We start from the raw sequence: 20285 nt of genomic DNA on the forward strand, positions 1-20285 counted from the left end.
CTGTCTAATAAGACTAAATCAAACAACAATAAAGTCAAACTACTCACTTTTTGAAGACTGCAATACTGACACCTTGTGTCATTTTATAGGTATTGCTTGAACTGACAACTTCAGGAAATGTTGGTTGCCAAATGTATGACTCACCTTTTACTACTTTGTGTACTTTTGACACTTGTTGTGCAGCGTTTGTTCAATTTTACATACAGTAGACTTTGTCTTTGAGTGTATTTTGTTTATTTGTATTACACAAGGTGACGGTTAGCAGGAATAACAGTTAGGAATAGCAACTGCGTTTTATTATTATTATTATATACTCACCGGACTGGTGTAAATCTTTGCGGTCATGAGGCTTTCGACCACAGGAAGCGGCACTGACAAATCCTCTCTCAAATGTGCCGACAATGTTTCGTTGTCTTGTAGAATGCTCCTTAGCGCTACTGGTTGATATACAAAGAATCGTTAGGTTGCTACAAAAAAAAAACGAGCTGCACCTTCAATAATATGTTCAAATAAACTCATAGACAGTTTGAAGAATAACAAAGAAATTAAAAGCAGTTTAAAAAAAAAAATCTAAACAAACAAGAACGAGAATAATCCCAAATAACATATTGAAATAAACTGACAGAAACCTTATCGGGTAAACTTCTCGATGCAAAAAAAAATAACTATGCAAACTAATAATCCCAAATAAAAATGTTAAAATAAATTCACGACAACCTTATTGTATAAACTTTCCAACACGGAATAGATCAAATCAAATAAATCAAACTACCAACAAACGACGCAAACTACCAACAAGAATAATCCGAAATACTGTAATACGTTAAAATAAATTTACAGAAACCTTAACGGACAAACGTTTAGATTTAGAACAACAAACGTTAAATCAAAATCACCGACACACTTCCATTTCCAAAACAAAACAAGCAAAAACAAAAACCAACAATGCAAACACCTTTTGTTATTCTAAACTTTTAATAGCACCTTGTCTTTTCTGTGTTACTAACGACCTTTTTTGGCTGTCTCACCTCAGACACGCCATTAATTATGCCCCTTTGATGGATTTTAATCTTGGATATTACCAAGCTAGCGACCCACAAAATGCAAATGCAAGATGTTTTGTTGAATAACGGCGGCGGAAGCAACGCCTCCCTCTTTGCCTATTTGCAATTTAGATCGGAATAGCTCGGCGGCCAAATTAGCCTAATGCAAAGCAGCAACTTATCAAGACAAATGATCTGTCAAGTCTTCATGCAAAACGACGTCGTAAATAATCACGCCCCGTTGTTTTGGATGGATAAATGAGGACAACACATCCCTGGACGTGTCATTCCAACAACACAAAGACATAAGGGCGTGACTGTTGCAGCTCTAACCTTTTTACGTGTATTGAAAAAGACGTGCTGCCTTAAATTTAGGGTCTATAGGAGGTGCCACAAAATTCCCAAACAAGTCAGTGCTTTTCTTCTTGTCACACACAGACACCAATGACCTGAAAGTAGCACAAAAATGGGTCTCGGAAAGGATCTACAGGTGTATACATGCGAACCAACAGGTGCCGCTAAACAACTTCTCTCCAAAGCGAGTCTGAGATTTTCTTTCTGTCACTCCCACACACCAGTGACCAAAAAGTAGCTCAAAACCAGGTCTTGAAAAAGAAAGGTTGTGAACCAAAGAGTGGCGCCAAACAATTTCACCCAAAGTGAGACAAAGCTTTTCTTCCTTTCACTCACAAACCCCAGAGGAAAAAAATGGCAAAAAAAATTACATGATGGGGTCATCCTATATTTGGGGTCTACATATTTATGTACAGTATGTGACCCAACAGGTGGCCCAAACTCCCCAAGCTAGGTCAGAGCTTTCCTTCTTGTCACACACATACACACACGCCAGTGACAAAAAGGTGCTCTAGAACAAGAGGGGTCATCTCATATTCGGGATCTAGATTTGTAGATGCGAACCAACAGGTGGTGCTTAATGATTTCTCCACCAAGTGAGTCAGAGGTTTTCTTTCTGTCACTTACACACACACACTGGTGACTTAAAGTGCCTCATGAATATGGCTGTCAATATGGCTATTTCAAAAGCTCCTACCATTACTGAAGCTGGACTGGGAGAGGACCAGAGTCCACTGGTTGGCATCATCAACTAGTCGTTGGACATTCCTGACGATGGATCTGTTTACCAGGAGGTCTTGCAGCTCGATCAGCATCCCAGAAATTCTATGAGATAATCCTGTAAGAAGGACGTTGCTCTCAAAGACGCAAAAAGTGTTTCTTAACATATGGCTCCTACATGGAGTTGTCAAAGTTGTTGACTTGTCCCGGCGTCTCCCCTGGTGTCGGGTGACTCCGGCAGGGGTTGTCAATGTTACACAGCATGCCTTGAATCCAAGGCAAGACGCCGGCCGACGGCATGGCTTTATTCGGGTAGTGGCCTAGCGGAAAAAAGTGTGGGAATTCATTCATCAAATCTGCGTCAAGATTAGCGTCGGACTTTGAATACTTACATTGGCCTTTGTACGTTGGCTCGTTTGTGAAGCGAACCCACACCAGGATGAAGAACAGGAAGAGAGGCCAAACAATTTCCACGACTAACCGCACCTGCACAAAAAAAACAACTTGTTTGAAAGAAACCACTTAAATATCTGTTAATGGGGGTCAAATATCTGTTAATGGGGGTCATTCTGTGTGACATGAGGGCTTTGACCTCTGGTGGTTTACCCTTAAGGTGGTATTCTAGAGATACAATAATAAGGTCTAAAGCAGGGGCCATCAATTACATTTGTCCAAGGGCCAGATTTTTTCTCAGCACACACTGTGAGGGCCAGATGGTATTGTTAAAAAATGATAACTAAAAAAAGGATTTCTATGGAGATATTTCACCGTATATAATATGTTAGTTAGCTTCAGCCGCTGTTGTTTACTCGTCAAAGAGAAAGAGCCAAAGAGTCTTATGGTTGCCCCTAACGTTTTGGTCAGGGGTGTTCCAAGATCTTGCGAGATTTAATTTTTTAAATTAATGTGACAATTTCTCATTCAGAAAAAAATGTTGTGTGCACCAGGCCTGGAACAAAAATAAATTAATTAATTAATCACTCAATAAACACAAATGAACTTGATCATTTTCGCCAGCCTTAAATATATGTGCATGCATGTCTGTTTTCCACGTCTCTCTCCTCCAAAGAGGCAGGAAGAAGGTTCACGCTGTGCATTGGTTTCAGCACCTTGACGTGTTTGTTCCATAGAATAATGGCCTGAACAGAATGGGTCCTTTTGTCAGTCATAGGCAAGGCAAGGCAAGTTTATTTATAGAACACAATTGGTACACTAGGTAATTCAACTGCTTTACAGAAAAGAAGGGTAAAATCACTTCATTAAACATAAAATCATTCCATAAAACAAAAACATTAAAAATGTATTAAAAATGAAGAGTACAGATAAACTACTTTCAGTCGTCATATATACTGTACAGTTGCACAGTATGCACAGTTGAAGTGTTTTCAGCCTGGATTTGAACATTGCCAAAGTTCAGGATTGTCGCGCATTTTCTGGAAGACTGTTTCAGATTTTGGCAGCATAAAAGTGAAACGCATCGTCACCGTGTTTAGCCCTGACTCTGGGCACCGCAGGGCACCACTACCTGAGCTTCTCAGAGCCCGAGATGGTTCATGTGGCTCTAACATGTCAGAGATGTACTTTGGCACAAGACCATGAAAAGACCTGTACACATGCAGAGCTGTTTTAAAGTCTATTCTCTGAGCAACAGGAAGCCAGTGCAGAGATCTAAGCACTGGACTGAATATGGTCATAATTCCTGGTTCTAGTCAGGACTCCAGCAGCAGCATTCTGAATGTACTGCGGCTGTTTTATAGATCGTTTAGAGAGCCCAGTGAGAAGGCCCTTAAAGTACTTTTGGCATAGATTAGACTCTCTAAATCTGATTTATACAGTCTCAGAGAGACAGTCTTAGGGACAATGTGACAAATAACACTTTCTCTTTGTTTCTGTGGGCCACCGACAATAATTTCAATTTTGCCTGAGTTAAGATGGAGAAAATACTTTTGCATCCACACACTGATCTCTTGATGTAGTGACTGAGTAAATCTGTAGGACTATGTTCGCCTGCCGTCAGTGACACGTAGATCTGAGGGACATCTGCATAGTTGTGATAGGACACATTGCAGCCGAGTATTAGCTGGCCGAAAGGAAGCATGTACCGACTGAACAATCGGGGTCCCAGGATTTACCCCTGGGGAACGCCACAGATCATAGTCATTTGGTCTGAGACACAGTTACCAATTCCAACAAAGTAGTTCCTGTCCTCCAGATAGGATTTAAAGATTAAAGATTTTAATTTAGAGCAGTACCAGAGATTCCCACCCAGTTTTCTAACCTCTGTAATAAGATCACATGGTCAACTGTGGCAAAAGGCAGCACTCAGATCTAGCAGAACTCAAACTAAAGACTTTGCCTGCATCTGTGTGCAGATGGATATCATTTGTCACCTTGATCAGAGCTGTCTCAGTGCTGTGGTGGAGCCTAACGCCTGACTGGAAAGCATAAAATGCATTGTTAGACAGCAGAAAGTCAGTACGCTGTTGGTATTCAACCTTTTCTAAGACTTTTCCCAAGAATAGCAGGTTTGATATGGGCCCATAGTTGTTCAGTACTGTGACATTAAGACTGCTCTTCTTCAGAAGAGGCTAAATGACAGCAGTTTTTAGGACCTTTGGAAATTTTCCAGTCGGAACACAGATGTTAACTAGATGAGTGAGTTGTGGTAGCAAACTGTGCTTAGCACAGACTTTAGAAATCCACTGGGTAACTCATGAAGGCAGCACGCTGATGGACTCAGACTGCAGGTAATCTCTTCGACTGTTTTGTCAATGACAGGTGTGAAATGTGTCAGCTCTAGGTGTCTAGCTGGCTGAAGAGTAGTTGATGATTGAGCAAATGATTGCATTTTTTTATACCTTGAACTTTGTCATGAAACTCATTGCACTTACTGCAGATGTAGAAATGAGTTGTAATCAGAGTCATACAGTCTCTTTGTCTCGGTGTAGCGTAGTAGAAATTAAATTAGTAGATTGCAATATATTATATATTTTAAATATTTTTTCATTGTACCTTTCTTAAAAGCAGTGTTAAAATCTAGTCTCGTCTCATTCTCATAGACACAATATCGTGTACCGTCTTGTCTCATGAAGTGAGTGTTTCACCTTTGGTGTTGGTGGAGAATTGCACATCAAGCGCTCGCCCCCGTCCGAAGAGCTATAAATGGATCACGACAGACTCATATTACCCGTGCTGCAGAAAGCCACTAAAATCTAGAGACTTGCAAGGGTCCAAATTTAGAAATCCAAAACCGCCCCACGTGTCAATAATGAGTGGGGATGAGAGGATAGATTGTGTCAAAGTTGTGATGTTTCATCTGAAAGTGCCTCCACAGGTTATATTCGTCTGCTTCACGTTTTGCGTTTGTGACCAAACGTACTGTAGACTTGATTTCTATGATGCATGTGATTTCTATGATGCAAGGTGGCAATTATGAATAACCCGTCGGAGGAGTGATCACTTTAATTATATAACATATACCTTTATATCCCAGCTGGGATCGGCTCCAGCATGCCCCGACGACCCTAATGACGAAAAGCGGCATAGAAAATGGATGGATGGATACTTGCATGTGTTTCCGATGCGTGTCCAAGTGTACTGTGGGTTTTAACGTTCAGTCTTACTGTTTATTTATATGATGCAAAGTAACGGTTATCAATAATAGCAAGTGGGAGGAACGCTCACCTTAATTATTTGAGATGTCTATATTGTGCGTTTGTGGCCAAACACACCATGAGCTATATGACTCTGAGGTTGATTTTGAGTCTTTCTGTTTATTTCAGTTGCTGAAGCATTCCAGAACTTATATGACACATGTTTTGCGCATGATCAACCATACCTTTAGTGCATTCTTTCTAGTCTTTCTGTTTATTTCTATTACGCAAGGTGGCGGTTGTTGCTAATAACACACGGGAGGAGCGAGCGCAGGAATTACATGACACAATTGTACAAGGACTATGCCCTTGTGGATTATTTTGAGTCTTCATTTTTATTTTTATGACACAAGGCGGCGGTTGTCACTAATAACTGGCAGGAGGAGCAATTAATTACAACATTGCAATTCCATTCATGAAATGATCAATCTATTCTGCTTGCGTGCGATCGAGCCGACATTGGACTATAATTTTGTTGCTTATTTTGAGCTTATTTTCATTATGCAAGATGGGGGTTGTCATTAATAGCTGGTAGAAGGAGCTATGACATTAATTGCATGACCAAGCATACCAGGGGCTTCTGAATGTGTAGATTATTTCAAGTTTTTCTGTTATTTCTGTTTTACTTCTGTTGCTGTTATATTTCTGTGTCTATTTCTGTTAATTAATAAACGCCAGGAGGAGCATAAATTCCATCACATAAATTATATGATACGCCTACAGTAAGTTGCTTGCGCGTGATCAGGACTACTGTGGGCTTTGACTCAAACCTCACCTTTGGCCAAGTTTGGACACTATTCACTACTATTTCCTGGTCGTCATGACTCACCATCTGCACATGATCATCATTTTATTGCCTCACCTTTTATGATGATTGAATAAGAGGTCACTCCCTGCTGGAAGGGCCATAATTCGGAATTCAGATTGTGAACTCTACTTTTTGGTTTTCACTTTCTACTGTTATTTTGCTATTTTGTACACTTGTATTTGTTTGCTTTTACCATGCACAGCATCTTTGAGCTTTTGAAAAGCGCTCATAAATAAAATGTATTATTATTATTTTTATTAAAGGGCATTCAGTCTTTTATTTTCGATCCTGTGCAGTGCACCCACCCACTTGTTTTGTAAGTGGCTGGAGCACAGCGGTGCCTGTTGCCGCCGCGAACAAAAGACATCAAAGAAAAAAAGGTGAGAAACTTCAGGCAAATTAAAATTGCTGTTTTGCAATGTCTTCGCCTTTACTGTACACAGAAACTAGGATCCAAATATACAGAAATATGCGGTGCTAATTTGTCTTTAGGATAGTTAAGGGGGACAGTTTGTTTGTCCCGACATGAAAAATGACTATTAGATAAGACTGGTGGGAGTTGGCAACGACAACAGCGCTGGTGGAGGGTCCTCATAGAGGTTAATGACCAATTATATGAATGCCTCGCCAAGCGCTTTTTAACGTTTTATAACTGGCATGGTTTTATGCCTCCGGTCTTTCGCATCATTTCAGAGGAGGACATTATCTATGCACGAAAGCGCCACATTCCTCGAGACATTAAGGAAGTCCCATCATTTCTGTCTTCCACTTATTTTCTATGGGAGAAAATTATTTTAAAAAGTTGAAACAAATGGTAGTTGTATTTGTCCGTCCGTTCACATAGAATCACTCACTTGGTTTAAACAAGCGTGATTTGCATGGTGTTTGTCATGTCGTGCATTTGTCTGTCCGGTTGCACACAACGCAGCCGGCATGTAGGCCACCATTGCCTCTCACTCGAGTTGTTGAGTGGCCTGAGTTTGTCATATTGCACATCTGTCAGTCCCTTCACACACAACCTCCAATTTGGTGGCCATGTTTCCAAGCTGTTTCTTTTGAAAGATTACTATGGGGTTTTGTCACATACTACACCCTCTGTGTGTTTCTTATTATTTTGCGTGTTAAAGCCGGACAGAGTATTTGCCCTTCAAGTCACACATGCACACACACGCACACACACACACACACACACAGGAGTTCCTCTTCCCTGTTCATTAAGCTGAGGACTGACTTTGTTAGCACTATAATACAGCCAATGTGACATCATGTGCACAAGAAGTAGACATTTTAAAATGGAAGGTGACACTTTGAATTGGACGGTATTAAAGGCAAGATTGCTCTTGTTCCCAGTGAGGGGGTGGGAGGGACTTAAAGGCAGCTTAAATCCATAGGAGACAATCTCCTATACCTTAGTCGCCCGAGGTAACCTTTTTTGTTGACATTTTTTGCAAAAGGAAAACAGTGGGGTTGATGGGCACCTTTTGTCTCTTTCGCAGAGTGAAGTTCTTCCAGAGGAGCAGAGCGAACTGCGTCAGGAGACCCATTACGCCTTATCCCGGCAATATCCTGCCAACGCGTCTCTATGGCAACTGGTCCACTTAATAAAACCTGCAGGGGGTGGGCAAAAAAAAGGTTTATTTGTTTTTTTAATACAGAGGCGCCACTGCTAATCATTCACATTACCAGAGACTTGGGGGAGGGCTTAGGGTGCAAGCGTCTGCTCTCGGAATTATTACTTTAAAATTTTTTAAATATTATTATGAACTATACTCAGCAGAAATCAGCAGTTCAGATTGATTATAATAACCTTTTTAAACACCATGATATACAATGCCAAAGATTGTTCATACATTGTATTGAATAGCAGCTTTCTCCAAATTGACGCTCGGGGGGGCCAAACATTTTTTTTGGATTTTGGATTTGATTTATTTGAACATTTAATTTCACTTCAGTATACATCACATATCGCAATTCACAATTCCTCATGTTCAAAAGGAGTACAAAGAAGCAGAGCTTATTCGGTCCTACTCCCTCTGTTTCACATCAATTGCTAATACGTTTGTTCATTTCCCATTCAATGCTCTCTTTGCCAGCTCTGAATAACTCGAGAAAATGATAAAGAAATATAACAATGTATCACAATGAAGTTGAGGTTTGTAATTCTGTAACAAAAATAGGTTGAGTGGATTTTATACTGGTTTGCATCAAATAAAAAGGACTGCAGCTTCTTGCCAACGGAAAATGAACTCTAGTCTGTCCATTTGCACACAATGTCAGTTTGATAGTGAAGGTAAGGTCGCTCACTTGGCTTAAAACTCAACTTTTTTACCCTTATAGGCCACCGTTATATGTTCTTCGCATTCAATGTCAGTTTGACATGGTTGGCAAAGTCTCACATTTAGCTGAAAACACAGCCTTTTTGACCCCTAAAGGCCACTGTTATTTACTGTAAGTGTGAGTTGAATTGTGTTTGTTGCGTTATTCCGAGGCTTTATTCTAACTGAGGCTTAGTGTCAAAGCTGTCGCTAGTGGATTTTTCTTGGGTCGCATCAAAGAAAAATTTCACATATTGTCAAACAGGCCCACAATTTCTTCGGAATGGAATATGTACACCAGTTGGAGCAGGTGGGAATGGGCATATTTCCGCCCAGGGAGTGCTGGCCTTGACGTTTAACGCTCCATTTCCTTCTTCCTGCCGTTTCCCCTCTGTGTGTTTACATTATTTACAGCAGCAGCTCCCTTTTATTCACTGTCATTTAGGCTCCTGACACCAGGTTTTCTTCCCAAATGGCTAAATTAGCGCTTCGCTAGCCTTAGGGAAACAATATTTTCTATGCTAACTGACACCTCTGTATTGGCAGGTCTTTCTCTGTTGTAAAATTGCTGTTATTTTGGGTTATTGTGTCCTACAAAGAGGTCTTTTATGTACAAGAACAGTCCGTGCTGCATTCAAGAGCTGCACTCAGACAAGAGGTCAAACATAAAGGCTATAAACATCATCTGAGAATTGAATATGCAGTGCTGTTAGGTCAGAAAACGTGCCGTCAGATTCTTCTTTTTAATATATGTAATGGTATTTTAAAATAAATGTAATTTTTAAATATTTCCACCAAGTTACACTAAGAAAGATAATAATAATTACCATTATTATGTTTAATTCAAATTATAATGTTTTAATAGTAGTAATAGTAGTCCCTTAACTTATTCAATCCCAGCCATTTTTCAAAAGAAAACCGCTTCATCACCATCCATTTTAGACATTTTGAGTGATCTTTAAAGGCACACAGAATAGTGTTCTATGGGTATATAAACATGCAACCTACTAAAAGAACAATTCGACTCCCGTCAGAAAGGAAAAAGTTTGCTGAAAATATTACATGTATTAATATCTATTCCTACTTCACAAAAATTCACTTATCGCGGTCGGGTCTGGAACCAGTTAACCGTGATAAACAAGGGATGGCTGTACATCCAGTGTCATCACAGTAAAAGGAGCAATATGTGTTCATTCATTACACAATATTAGTTTGTAGGAGGAGCTGCTGAAATATCAATATCGGCTGATATCGGCATCGGTAATGAAGTGCTAGACCAGGTGTGCTCACACTTTTTTAGCCTGCGAACTACTTTTTAAATAACCAAGTCCCAAAGATCTACCTACTACTATAAATATAGAAAGTATATATATATTTACTATATTTATTTAACAAAAAATATGAGTATGTATTTATGTACGTTATACATGTATATCAGGAGTGCACGCACTTTCTCAGTGTGCAAGTACAAGTCAAAATAAAACATAAAAGTCTCTAAAACATATAACATATCCAAATGTAACCAGTAAACTCTGAAATTCTATTGTAAATATTAATGATTAGTATTTCACATTCACATTTTCAAAGTTTACAGGTAATCAAAGTAGTTGCTATCATAAATCACTTCAATATGGAAGTGAATAACTCCTAAATAGTTGTGTACATAACCTGAGTACTGGTAATATGTCAGTCAAATTAGCTATGTAACGTTCATTAGGGCACACAGTTCATGTATTACATCCAGTTAGCATTTGCTATCAAACATTAGCGATATACAAGAATTTCAAATGATTATGCAAAAGACAATGCAGCCGAAGTCAAGGCAACATATTGAAAAGGTTTCAGCAATGGGCACATTTTTAATTTCATCATGAAATAATAGTTTAAGAAGCGAACGTGTAGAAAACACTGATTTCTGTAGGAGAGTTCATGACGCGAAGCAAAGCCAGTAAACAATACACTTTTTTTTTCTACGTAACTAGCCGCTACAAGTGAACAGATAACTTTAGTTATAGATATAGACATCTTACCGCACAGTTATTCATCCATAAGGAGAATAACAAAGATGAAAGTTGCATCTTCGTGTGTAGCTTGAAACGCTGCAGGGGAGCAAGCGCGAATCAGGAGGGGAGCTTAATGTCAGCTGACTGATGTCATATGACAACTACAAAGTGACGTTTATGCGATCTACAGGTAGCTTGCGATCGACGTAATGGCCACCCCTGTGCTAGATAATATCTATAGTATATACTATATAGGATATCGATAATAAAGTTGGCCTTTAATTAAAAACTTTTAGATTCTGGTCTGTGCTTCAACTACTGTTCTTTTCTCATTTCGTGGACGGGGGGCATTGATTTACTCAGCTGTAGAGAGTACCATGCATCCAGTAGGGAATGGGGGTCAATCCTCCCGCCATTTATTAAAATAATACTAATAATATGAAATATATCATAATGTGAATTGTCAGGATACTGCGGAAATGTCAGCTTTACAGATGCCACGTCTGCTGTGCTGGTGTTGGGTGTTGCGGTGATGACGTCTTCAGTCCTAGCAATGATGACTAATTAGATTAAATAATATTATACATTTTGAATAATATTCTCACCAATAAGTCATACAGTTTAAGTTTGTTTGTAACGAATACCGGAAATGTCATCCTTACAGATGCCATGTTCGCTGTGGTGTGCACCTGGAGATTAACTGAAGCACGACGGCTGTATTACTTGTGATAAAGGCAGGAAAAATAAATTACTGAAACTACTGAGATGACACAAAATGCTGACACATGTGTGGCATTTGGGGGACAACACATTACTACCTAGGTAGCAAGGACTAACCAGATATTTGTCACACGGAAAAGAGCATAAGACAGCACAGAATGTCAGCAGCATTTGGAAAATAATAATAAAAAATAAGGAGAAGGCGTAGGCCCTCTCAAGGTAGCTCAATCAGTCTCCCCCCCCCCTTCTTAATGTCCCCAATGTCCTCACTGCACCAACTGTTTCATGTTTCGCTACATACAGGGACACAATAGCAGTATAATGCAGTGCACCACTACACCATAGCGACCACAATAATAAACCTCTTGGTCAATGAACATCTCTTATACTGTATTAGGTTCCAATATGGTGATTCTTTTGTTTGTCTAACGTGGTAATGTGGTCAAGAGATTAGATGAAAAAACAGCAGGTGCTTACATTGTAGCACCTGTAAAATGAGGGACGAAAAATCAAAATACAATACAAGAAGAAGAAGCGTGCGAGGCCTTTGCCTTTTTAAAGAAATAAAATAAGAAAAAGTGTTGTTTAGTTTTGGGGGGTTTTCTACATTGACATTTATTTGGTGTTTTTATTGTGGCAATTTAAGGTTGTGATAGTGCTGGGAAAGAAGTTATCCCAGAGAGTCTGTTTTGATTTGTGCGACCTGAAACACCTTCCAGGGGGCAGCAGGTCAAACAGGTGATGGCCGGGGTGGGAATTGTCTTCGATGATGTTTTTGGCTCTACTGAGTTTGTGAGACCCGGCGATGTGATCTTTTGTGTTGATCGCTCTCTGCAGCGCCTTTTTGTCTGCCACTGTGCACCCTACGTACCACACCGAGATGCAGTATGCTAGTATGCTTCCAACAGTGGCTCGGGAGAAGGTCACCAGCAGTTTGTTTTCACTCTCAGTAAATGGAGTCGTTGCTGAGCCTTCTTCACCGCTGCTGTGGTGTTTGGCAGAGCAGGGGATTCATTTATAGCAGTGTGCGTGTGGATTCCATCCCAAAACATTGCGTAGTCACAAATCTCAGAATGTATGTACTAGGGATGTCAAAAACAATGCATTAACGACGGTAACTAATTTATTTAATGAATTACCTTACATTTTTTTGTGTAATTAACGCATGCGTACCAGAGCAGACGGTGTTATGATGGCAGACGGAAGCACAGTGGAGCGTCCCCACAGTCACACAGAGTCTGACGCTCTTTTATAACTTAATTCTGACCTGAACAGATCAACAGCAGTACAATTCCAACACCATATACAGTGTTCCCTTGTTAATCGCAGGGGATAGGTTCCCAAAATAACCCGCAATAAGTGAAATCCGCGAAGTAGCCAACTATATACTGTATTTTACAATTATTATACATGTTTTAAGGCTGTAAAACCCTTTCCCATACACTTTATACACGTTTCTCAGACAGGCATGAACATTTTCTCACATTTCTCTCTTCTTCAAACACTGTCAAAGTTCAAATTTCTTTGGAATTTTACTGATCAACCTTCTAAGTTGGACACAAAAAATTATCAAGTGAATCACACGTATTTCTCGGCTCTGACCGTGCCTCCTCGGCCTGGCGGCGTTCGTCTGTAGCGTTTTGGTATCCTCGTTAAAACATATTGCTCCTGTGGTCGTATTTTCCCACACAGTTAGCTTCTTCTGTTTCTTCTGTTGTTTACAGTATTGGCGGTTAGCAAGCAGCTCAAACGTTTTTTTTTTTTACATTTTTGCAAATTGTGGTTGCAGCAGAATAATGTGTTTATTTTGTGTTATTTTGTTAATTGATGGTTTTGTGAGTTTTTTTTTCCCAACAAAGTGATGTTAAATGTTTAGTTGTCCATTTATTTGTCACTTGTAATTATTTTTGCATCATTTTCTGTTTGTAAAACTATAATTATTATCTATAAAATGTGTTTTAACATTTTTGGGTGTCCAGAAAAGATGAATTGGATTTCCATTATTTTCTATGGGAAAATTTGCTTTGGTTAGAGTCCATTTTGGAACGGATTGACGCTAACCAAGGCACCACTGTACTTAATTGTTTTGTACTTCTTAGTTTAAACACAAGGGGGAGCTACTGTTTTCAACAAGGCAGTGTCTCCGCAAAGAAAGTGATCACAGAATAAAAATTGCTGAGGGTGAGCATAAACGCCAGAACCAAAGAGACGCAACATTGCAAGCTACTGCTATGCGTAGGGTCCAATGATTGTGGCGTTAACGGAATCTACTGTTAAAAACAGACTCTCGCAGAAATTGACATAATAATGTGAATGAAATGCTGCCATCGTGAGGAGAATAAACATTTGTGTGGGGAAGTATTTCCCCAGCGGATTCCTCATTCATGGTGGTATTTCTGTACAAACACAAACCCGCCCCTGAAGGAGCCACCTGAAAGGCCAGCTAAGTCGGCGAAATAACTTGGAAAGTCATCTCTTACTCATCAGCTAGCCATGAGTGAAAAATTCACAACAGATCATTTTTTTGTGGACATGTAAATGTGTATATACAAATATATATATATGTATAACGCATGGGAGCGCATGTATATGCAGTATGTATGTATATATATATATATATATATATATATACTGTATATACTGTGTATGTATTTATATAGTATGTGTGTACACTCAGGTATTTCATAGAAGTCATTCAAGAAGGTAAAAGTTGAGAGCCACCAAAGCTAATCATTAACAAGGAAGCAAGTTAAAGTTCACTGTACTGTATGACACATCATAATTATGTGACCATTGCTTCTTCTTTTTTTAATTTCTGTAAGCCAGTGGTGTCCAAAGTGCCTTCCGGAGACCCGTGTTTTATAGGCCCACAGTATATTTTAAGTACAATTACGAAAGACAACTAAAACCAACAGTGAAAATGGAAAAAAAAAGAGCAATAAGTCAGTTGAAAGGGTAATACTAATAACACTAATTATAATAATATGCTTTGTCACCTATAACACCAAGCTGCCATGCAGGCTGTTTATTCATCCTAGCACGTATTAGCATATCTCCATGGGTTGTTTTCAACCTGTTTACAAAATTAAAAACATCAAAATAGTCCCCTGCATTTGCAATTTTTCAGTATGCAGCCCTTGGTGGCAAAAGTTTGCACACCTCTACTGTAAGCCATGAAGAAGTCATTCTAGCAGAGACAAAACAAAAAGGACATATATGACAAAAACAAGCTTACCTCCAAGCTGTGTTGCTGTCACCACTTGCTGCCGGCCATGTGAGAGCTGTGCATTTAAGCATCAAAATAAAAGTCCTCATTGAAGTCCTTATTGACTTGAAGCTCTGCCCACCTGCGTCGTCTCCTTTTACCTGCAGTCATAAAGCATGCAAATGACCTCTGCTCATCCCACCATGGCGACAGTAGCCACAGTGATAGCACACAGGTGGTGTGTGTTACAGCGTGTTTTACCTTGTACTGCAAGCAACAACAGGCACACGTGCACACACATACACATGCTTGTTAGCTAGGTCACATGGTGAGCTGCAGGATGTTGGCCTACAATAGCATTTAGCATTTTGTATTTTTTATGTATTTAATTCCAAAATATTATTTTGTATGTTTTTTTTACTTTTCTCTGTTTACATTTTTAATTTATTATTATTATTATGATTTTTATTGCGATTGGCAACAAAATAATTGTTGTTCTACCAGTCATTTTTGCTTTAATTTGTCATTTCTCATTCTTGTTGTAGGTGTTATTGTGCTGCTGCTGTTTCTGCTACTGCTGCTCCTGCTGTTACCTGCTGCTGCTGTTGTTGTTGCTGCTGCTGCTGCTGCTTTTGTCTTCGTGCTTTTGCTGCTGTTGTTCCTGCTACTCTATAAAGATAATGACTAGGCAGAGGCCAACATTCACAGTAAATAGGTTTGACTTACCAACGAACAAGAATTCTGCTCCAATTATACAAGAATCAGATGGCTCGTACACAGTGGGCCCTGAACCCATACTCCTGGAGCACCCCCACACGAAACCTGTGACCTGTGACTCCCCCTATATTTGGAACAGACACTACAGCCCCCTTCTTAAAAAAAAAGAGGACCACAACTGCAGTGTGCCAATCCAGTGGTACTGTTGCCAACTTCCCAGCAATGTTCAAGAGACACGCCATCCGTGACAGCCGTGAAACATCCAAAGCCTTGAGGTAATTCTGGCTTTCATCATCCTAGATACCTCGGCCACGGTGATGTGTTAGTCTGCGCTCGTGACCTCTGGCTCTGCTTACTTGTGCCACCCCTTAGGTACCATTCTGCACAAATCTCATCATATTGCCACAGAGGCGTTTTCGGACTACCTCAGTCAGATACGTCAGGCCAAGGTGTGTCAGTGGGGTTGAAGAGACCGTGGAAGTATTCCTTCCACTATCCACTGACATAAAATGATGCTCCGTGGCCTCACCGAAGTCATCCCACACTCGACCTGCTTCTGCTGCTGCAGAGGCCGCATGCGACTGCTTTAGCTGTTTCACAAGCCAGCCAAGCTTCTTCAGATTGGCAGGCCCCTCACTTATGGGGTCCACCTTCAGGTTTTCGGGTTGCCGTCCATCATGCTTCTTCTCCAGTGGTAAAGGCTACATTTAAACTCTATGTTTTATGGTCCTAAAACAACAACAAAAATGTATTTGATGCTGCAGAAGCACTCCTTCCTTGTGTTTCTATTAGTATTCTAGACGGGACGGCAGGTTTACTGATACAAGAACAGCAGGTGCGCTCTGGCATTGCTGCTCCCTCGGAGCGGCAGCACATCATTAGGCCAGGCAATTATTTTGCTTCAGTGAAGGTCTCACCTGTATGTTCAGTGGCAGTGTGAGAACTTAAATGAAAGTACCAAAGAACAGTTTGAAAGTGCCCGAGGGACATGGCGGTTTGATTACAATCATGACAGGAAACGCAGCACCATGCAATACATTCTATTTGCTATTATTTATCATCTCTAATTGTAATATTTATTTTAAAAATGCATTACCATTGGAAAAACTGGTTGTTTTTCAGCACGCATGAGTCCTCATTAGCACCAAAATACCCAGTGTTTACTTCCTGTCTACCTTTTGTATAAAAACAAGCTCCATATCACACTTCATTACAAAGCATAATAAACCACCCCCACCTTGTTAGCATGGATGATTGTTGCTATAAAACCCTTAATAAATTCACTTCCCTCCTTAAGAAAATATCAACACTTTAAGCTGTTTCACGCCACATAGTCGCAAATGGGGCCTAACATGGAATTGATTCTCTAGATGGGATTTACTATTCAGCCATAATTCAGTGTAATTATGCACCCCTAGTGGCTGGAAGCAGCAAAGCTAGTGCTGTGACTTCCATGAGTCCATGGCATCACTCATAAAAATAATAACAAAATCATAAAACAGTCCAAATTGTATATTACTTTTTTTTTTATTATTATTTAAAATAAAAAAAGATCCTTAATCATTGTTTTTTTCCTGCCTGTGAGCAACGCTTTTAACTAATTTAAATGAAAAATTATTACATTTATTTTTGTATCTTTAACATTATTACCTATTTAGTCAAATTGGAAATATGAATAAACAATAAATATATGCAATTTTATATACACGTTTTTAATTGCATGTTTTGGGTCGTCATGGCAATAACAGATGCTCGTGTTCTTTTTAAAAGTGGTTGGGCTTTTTTTTCGAGGTCAAACGACTCCCTTTGTGTATGAGTTAGTACATCGCCGTAGATCATAGCAAACCCCCATTTTCAGTGCCAAATTAGTATCTTTCAATTTAGACTTTCTATGTTTGTTTTTTTTGCATTTTTTTATTATTAGTTAATATTTTTGTTTGTTTGTTTGTTATTTTATAAATGTATTTATTATATGCAGCACAATATAACTCGGACCTTTCCAATGTCCACATTTCATTCAGTTTTAACACACGGTATAATAAGAACATGGCAAAAAATGACAAAAGCCATACTTACTCCACACACCGTCCACTCTTTGCTCCTCTCTGCAGATGGAGGGAACATGTTTGCCAACACAGGTGTTGCCTTAAAGGAGGTCACAGCTGAGCTTTCCATTGTTCTGGTGCCATGTCTTCTTCTTCTTTGCAGGCGGAGACATGTCCTGAGGTGGAAAAAAAAAAAAAAAGACACCAGGAAAGTTGAGGGAAACCAAAAAAAAACAAACGCCAACCTTTCCTCGACAGATGCTGTTGCAATGTTTTGACTAAGCCAAAAAATAAAATAAAAAAACGTGTCCCACACGGCGTGAACACAGGCACAAGCACGTCTGATCGAGCTTTTCCACTTTTTTTTGGAAACTTTTCACTCGAGTTTGACAATGTGGGAGTAGAAGAACACCTCCATATTTGGATGCTTTGTGGTTCTATCGATGAGGGGTGTCCAAACTGCGGACCGTGGACAGGTATGTTTTTCTTCAAGCAAATGTTTCCGTATTTAAACAGTGCTTTGGCATTGCTTTCTTATGAGGGAAAAGCATAGACAGAAAATGTCTAAAAATGATGATATACCTTAAGCTACTACTTTATGGGGGTTCATCGGATTGCTGTCAAATCTTGACAAGGTATATTAGACATATGGATGAAGTTTTCATGAATGTGTGTGGGCGGAACATGATGGCAAAGACTGGCTTTTGCAACAAACTGTCATAACCCCCTACCAGAAGGCTAGATCACCACATTTTTTTGTTTTAAAATAGCTTATTTATGGTTACAAAGGCATTTAATGACTCCTGAAACTCTTAATAATTCAGCTTCAAATGTTTTATTCACTAGCGGCAGGACAGGAAATGTCTAAACCGTCCGGGTGGTACACTTCAATGTAATACTTCAAGGGGGTTTATCTTATTGCTCTCAAATTTTGACAACATATATTAGACACATGGATGACATTGAATAGTTAAGTGTTTACATCATTCATCAACATTTACATCATTATTTGTTTTTGTTATTTAATTTTAAACAGCACTTTTGTCAGCTTTTTTATATGCTTTTTAGTGTAGATGAGGTAGTTTTATGACCGTAAAACTCAACTCAGCTCCAAACTCGTTATTCCGTAGTGGCGACAGGAAATGTCTAAAAATGACGGGAAATATATTTTAGCTGATGTTTTTTTTTTTAGTTTATTACTCACGCTCACATTTTGACAGGGTGGATCATATTTAAATGTTGAGCATTGACGTTTTGTCAGTGCGAGTGGGCAAAGCAAGGGGGCAAATTTTGTCTTACCGGTTGATCAGATTGCCACCAGTTGGTGGTGTCCCCTATAGAGTTTTTGTTAAGCCCCTGAACACAATACATAGTCTGAAAGAACGTTCATGCATAAAAATGTACAGTTTGTTTGAAGCAACTACATAGAAGGGAAGACTAGGACACAATGGCTACATTTAAATCCTCCTTTACACACGGCTGTTGTGTTGGCTGACCTTTTCCGAACGGGTTTGATAACGCCGCTTCCCAACGATCCTATTCATTTGAATGGATCGTGAGGTTGCCGGGCTTCATTCACCATTCAGACGGCACAGAAAGAGTTTCCAATCTGAGCACACAAAAGGCAGACCTCGTTCAGGAGTAATCGCTCGCACTGAATGGCGTCTATAGCGCTGCTTAAAAAATGCCTAAAAGGGCACCTGGATAATAATTTCTAAAAATAATCTGCCACATATTGTCTGTTGGGATACAAATAGAATGGACAAAATGTGGGTAATGGTAGGATATGGGGCGGTTTAGCCTCTTTTACCGCCATTTTCTCACTATTTTTTCGCTATGGTACTAAAAAAACATGTTTTTCATATAATGCGCATACAAAAACAATCACAAGCATAAAAAGTCATAAAAAAAAATCAAAATCAATGCAATCTGGATAGTTTGAAATGCATTATTTATCACACAGTGACAGATAGGACAAGATCGGGCTGCGCTGGGCTCTCTCTTAGAGACAGGGTGAGAAGCTCTTGCCATCCAAGAGAGCCAGTGCTCCTCCACATTGAGAGAAGCCAGATGAGGTTACTCGGCCATTGGACATCCCCCTGCTGAGATGTTCATGGTACGTCAAAGTCAAAGTACCCGGGAAGGAACGCACATGCGAAAGAGCCCAACGTCACATGCTTCTGCCGTGTCTTTACGGAAGTACAGTAAATATTTTGCTCTACCCTGCGTGTTTGTGGCAAGTTCAAGGATTTTGTGCAACAGGAGTCAACATTTCCTTCACCAAATGATTAAGATTAGGAAGAGGGAGGGCAAGACTTGCCTATGGCAGTCTCTGTTCTGAGGAACGTGTGAGTGGATGTCGGATCCAGGAATGGTGGGACATTGACGCGAGACATGTTTTAATAATTTTCAGATAACAAGAACATCTTTTGCCTACATCGCTGAGTACTAGGGATGCACAATATATATATTTTTAATGATATGATAACTTTCTGCTTCTCAAGACCGATACCAATACGATACTTAGATGTAACTAATTTGTGCACACCTGGAAGTAAGAAACACAAAGGTGGATGAGACAAACTGAACCTGTAGATTAGTCCTAACCAAACATGACATCACTACTATTAAACAAAATGTAAAAGTACCAAAAATCGAGAACAGTTCTATTTCTACAAATGTAATTTTTTTTCCAAACAAAC

At 39.5% G+C, this 20285-nt stretch overlaps 1 protein-coding gene across 13 annotated transcripts in view; it reads right to left on the reverse strand.

The window, feature by feature from the left end:
* The window catches only part of LOC129195007 (phospholipid-transporting ATPase ABCA1-like), a 106106-nt gene extending 88370 nt beyond the window's left edge, over nt 1-17736 (reverse strand). For 8 of the 13 annotated variants that reach the window (XM_054800688.1, XM_054800693.1, XM_054800689.1 and 5 more), the window contains exons 1-6: nt 14852-15071; nt 8057-8186; nt 2510-2603; nt 2296-2437; nt 2095-2222; nt 319-437 (exon numbers count right to left, since the gene is read on the reverse strand). In XM_054800688.1, coding sequence (XP_054656663.1) covers nt 319-437; nt 2095-2222; nt 2296-2437; nt 2510-2603; nt 8057-8122 — 549 coding nt within the window. In that variant the 5' untranslated portion in view covers nt 8123-8186; nt 14852-15071. Of the gene's footprint in view, nt 1-318; nt 438-2094; nt 2223-2295; nt 2438-2509; nt 2604-8056; nt 8187-10923; nt 11052-14612; nt 14701-14851; nt 15072-15547; nt 15607-17614 lie in introns of those variants that run through there. The other 5 variants (XM_054800682.1, XM_054800684.1, XM_054800687.1 and 2 more) reach the window with 5 other exon arrangements.
* Nucleotides 17737-20285: the final 2549 nt, after the last annotated feature.

This window comes from Dunckerocampus dactyliophorus, chromosome 15 (genome assembly GCF_027744805.1).
Source record: "Dunckerocampus dactyliophorus isolate RoL2022-P2 chromosome 15, RoL_Ddac_1.1, whole genome shotgun sequence".
Lineage (NCBI taxonomy): Eukaryota > Metazoa > Chordata > Actinopteri > Syngnathiformes > Syngnathidae > Dunckerocampus > Dunckerocampus dactyliophorus.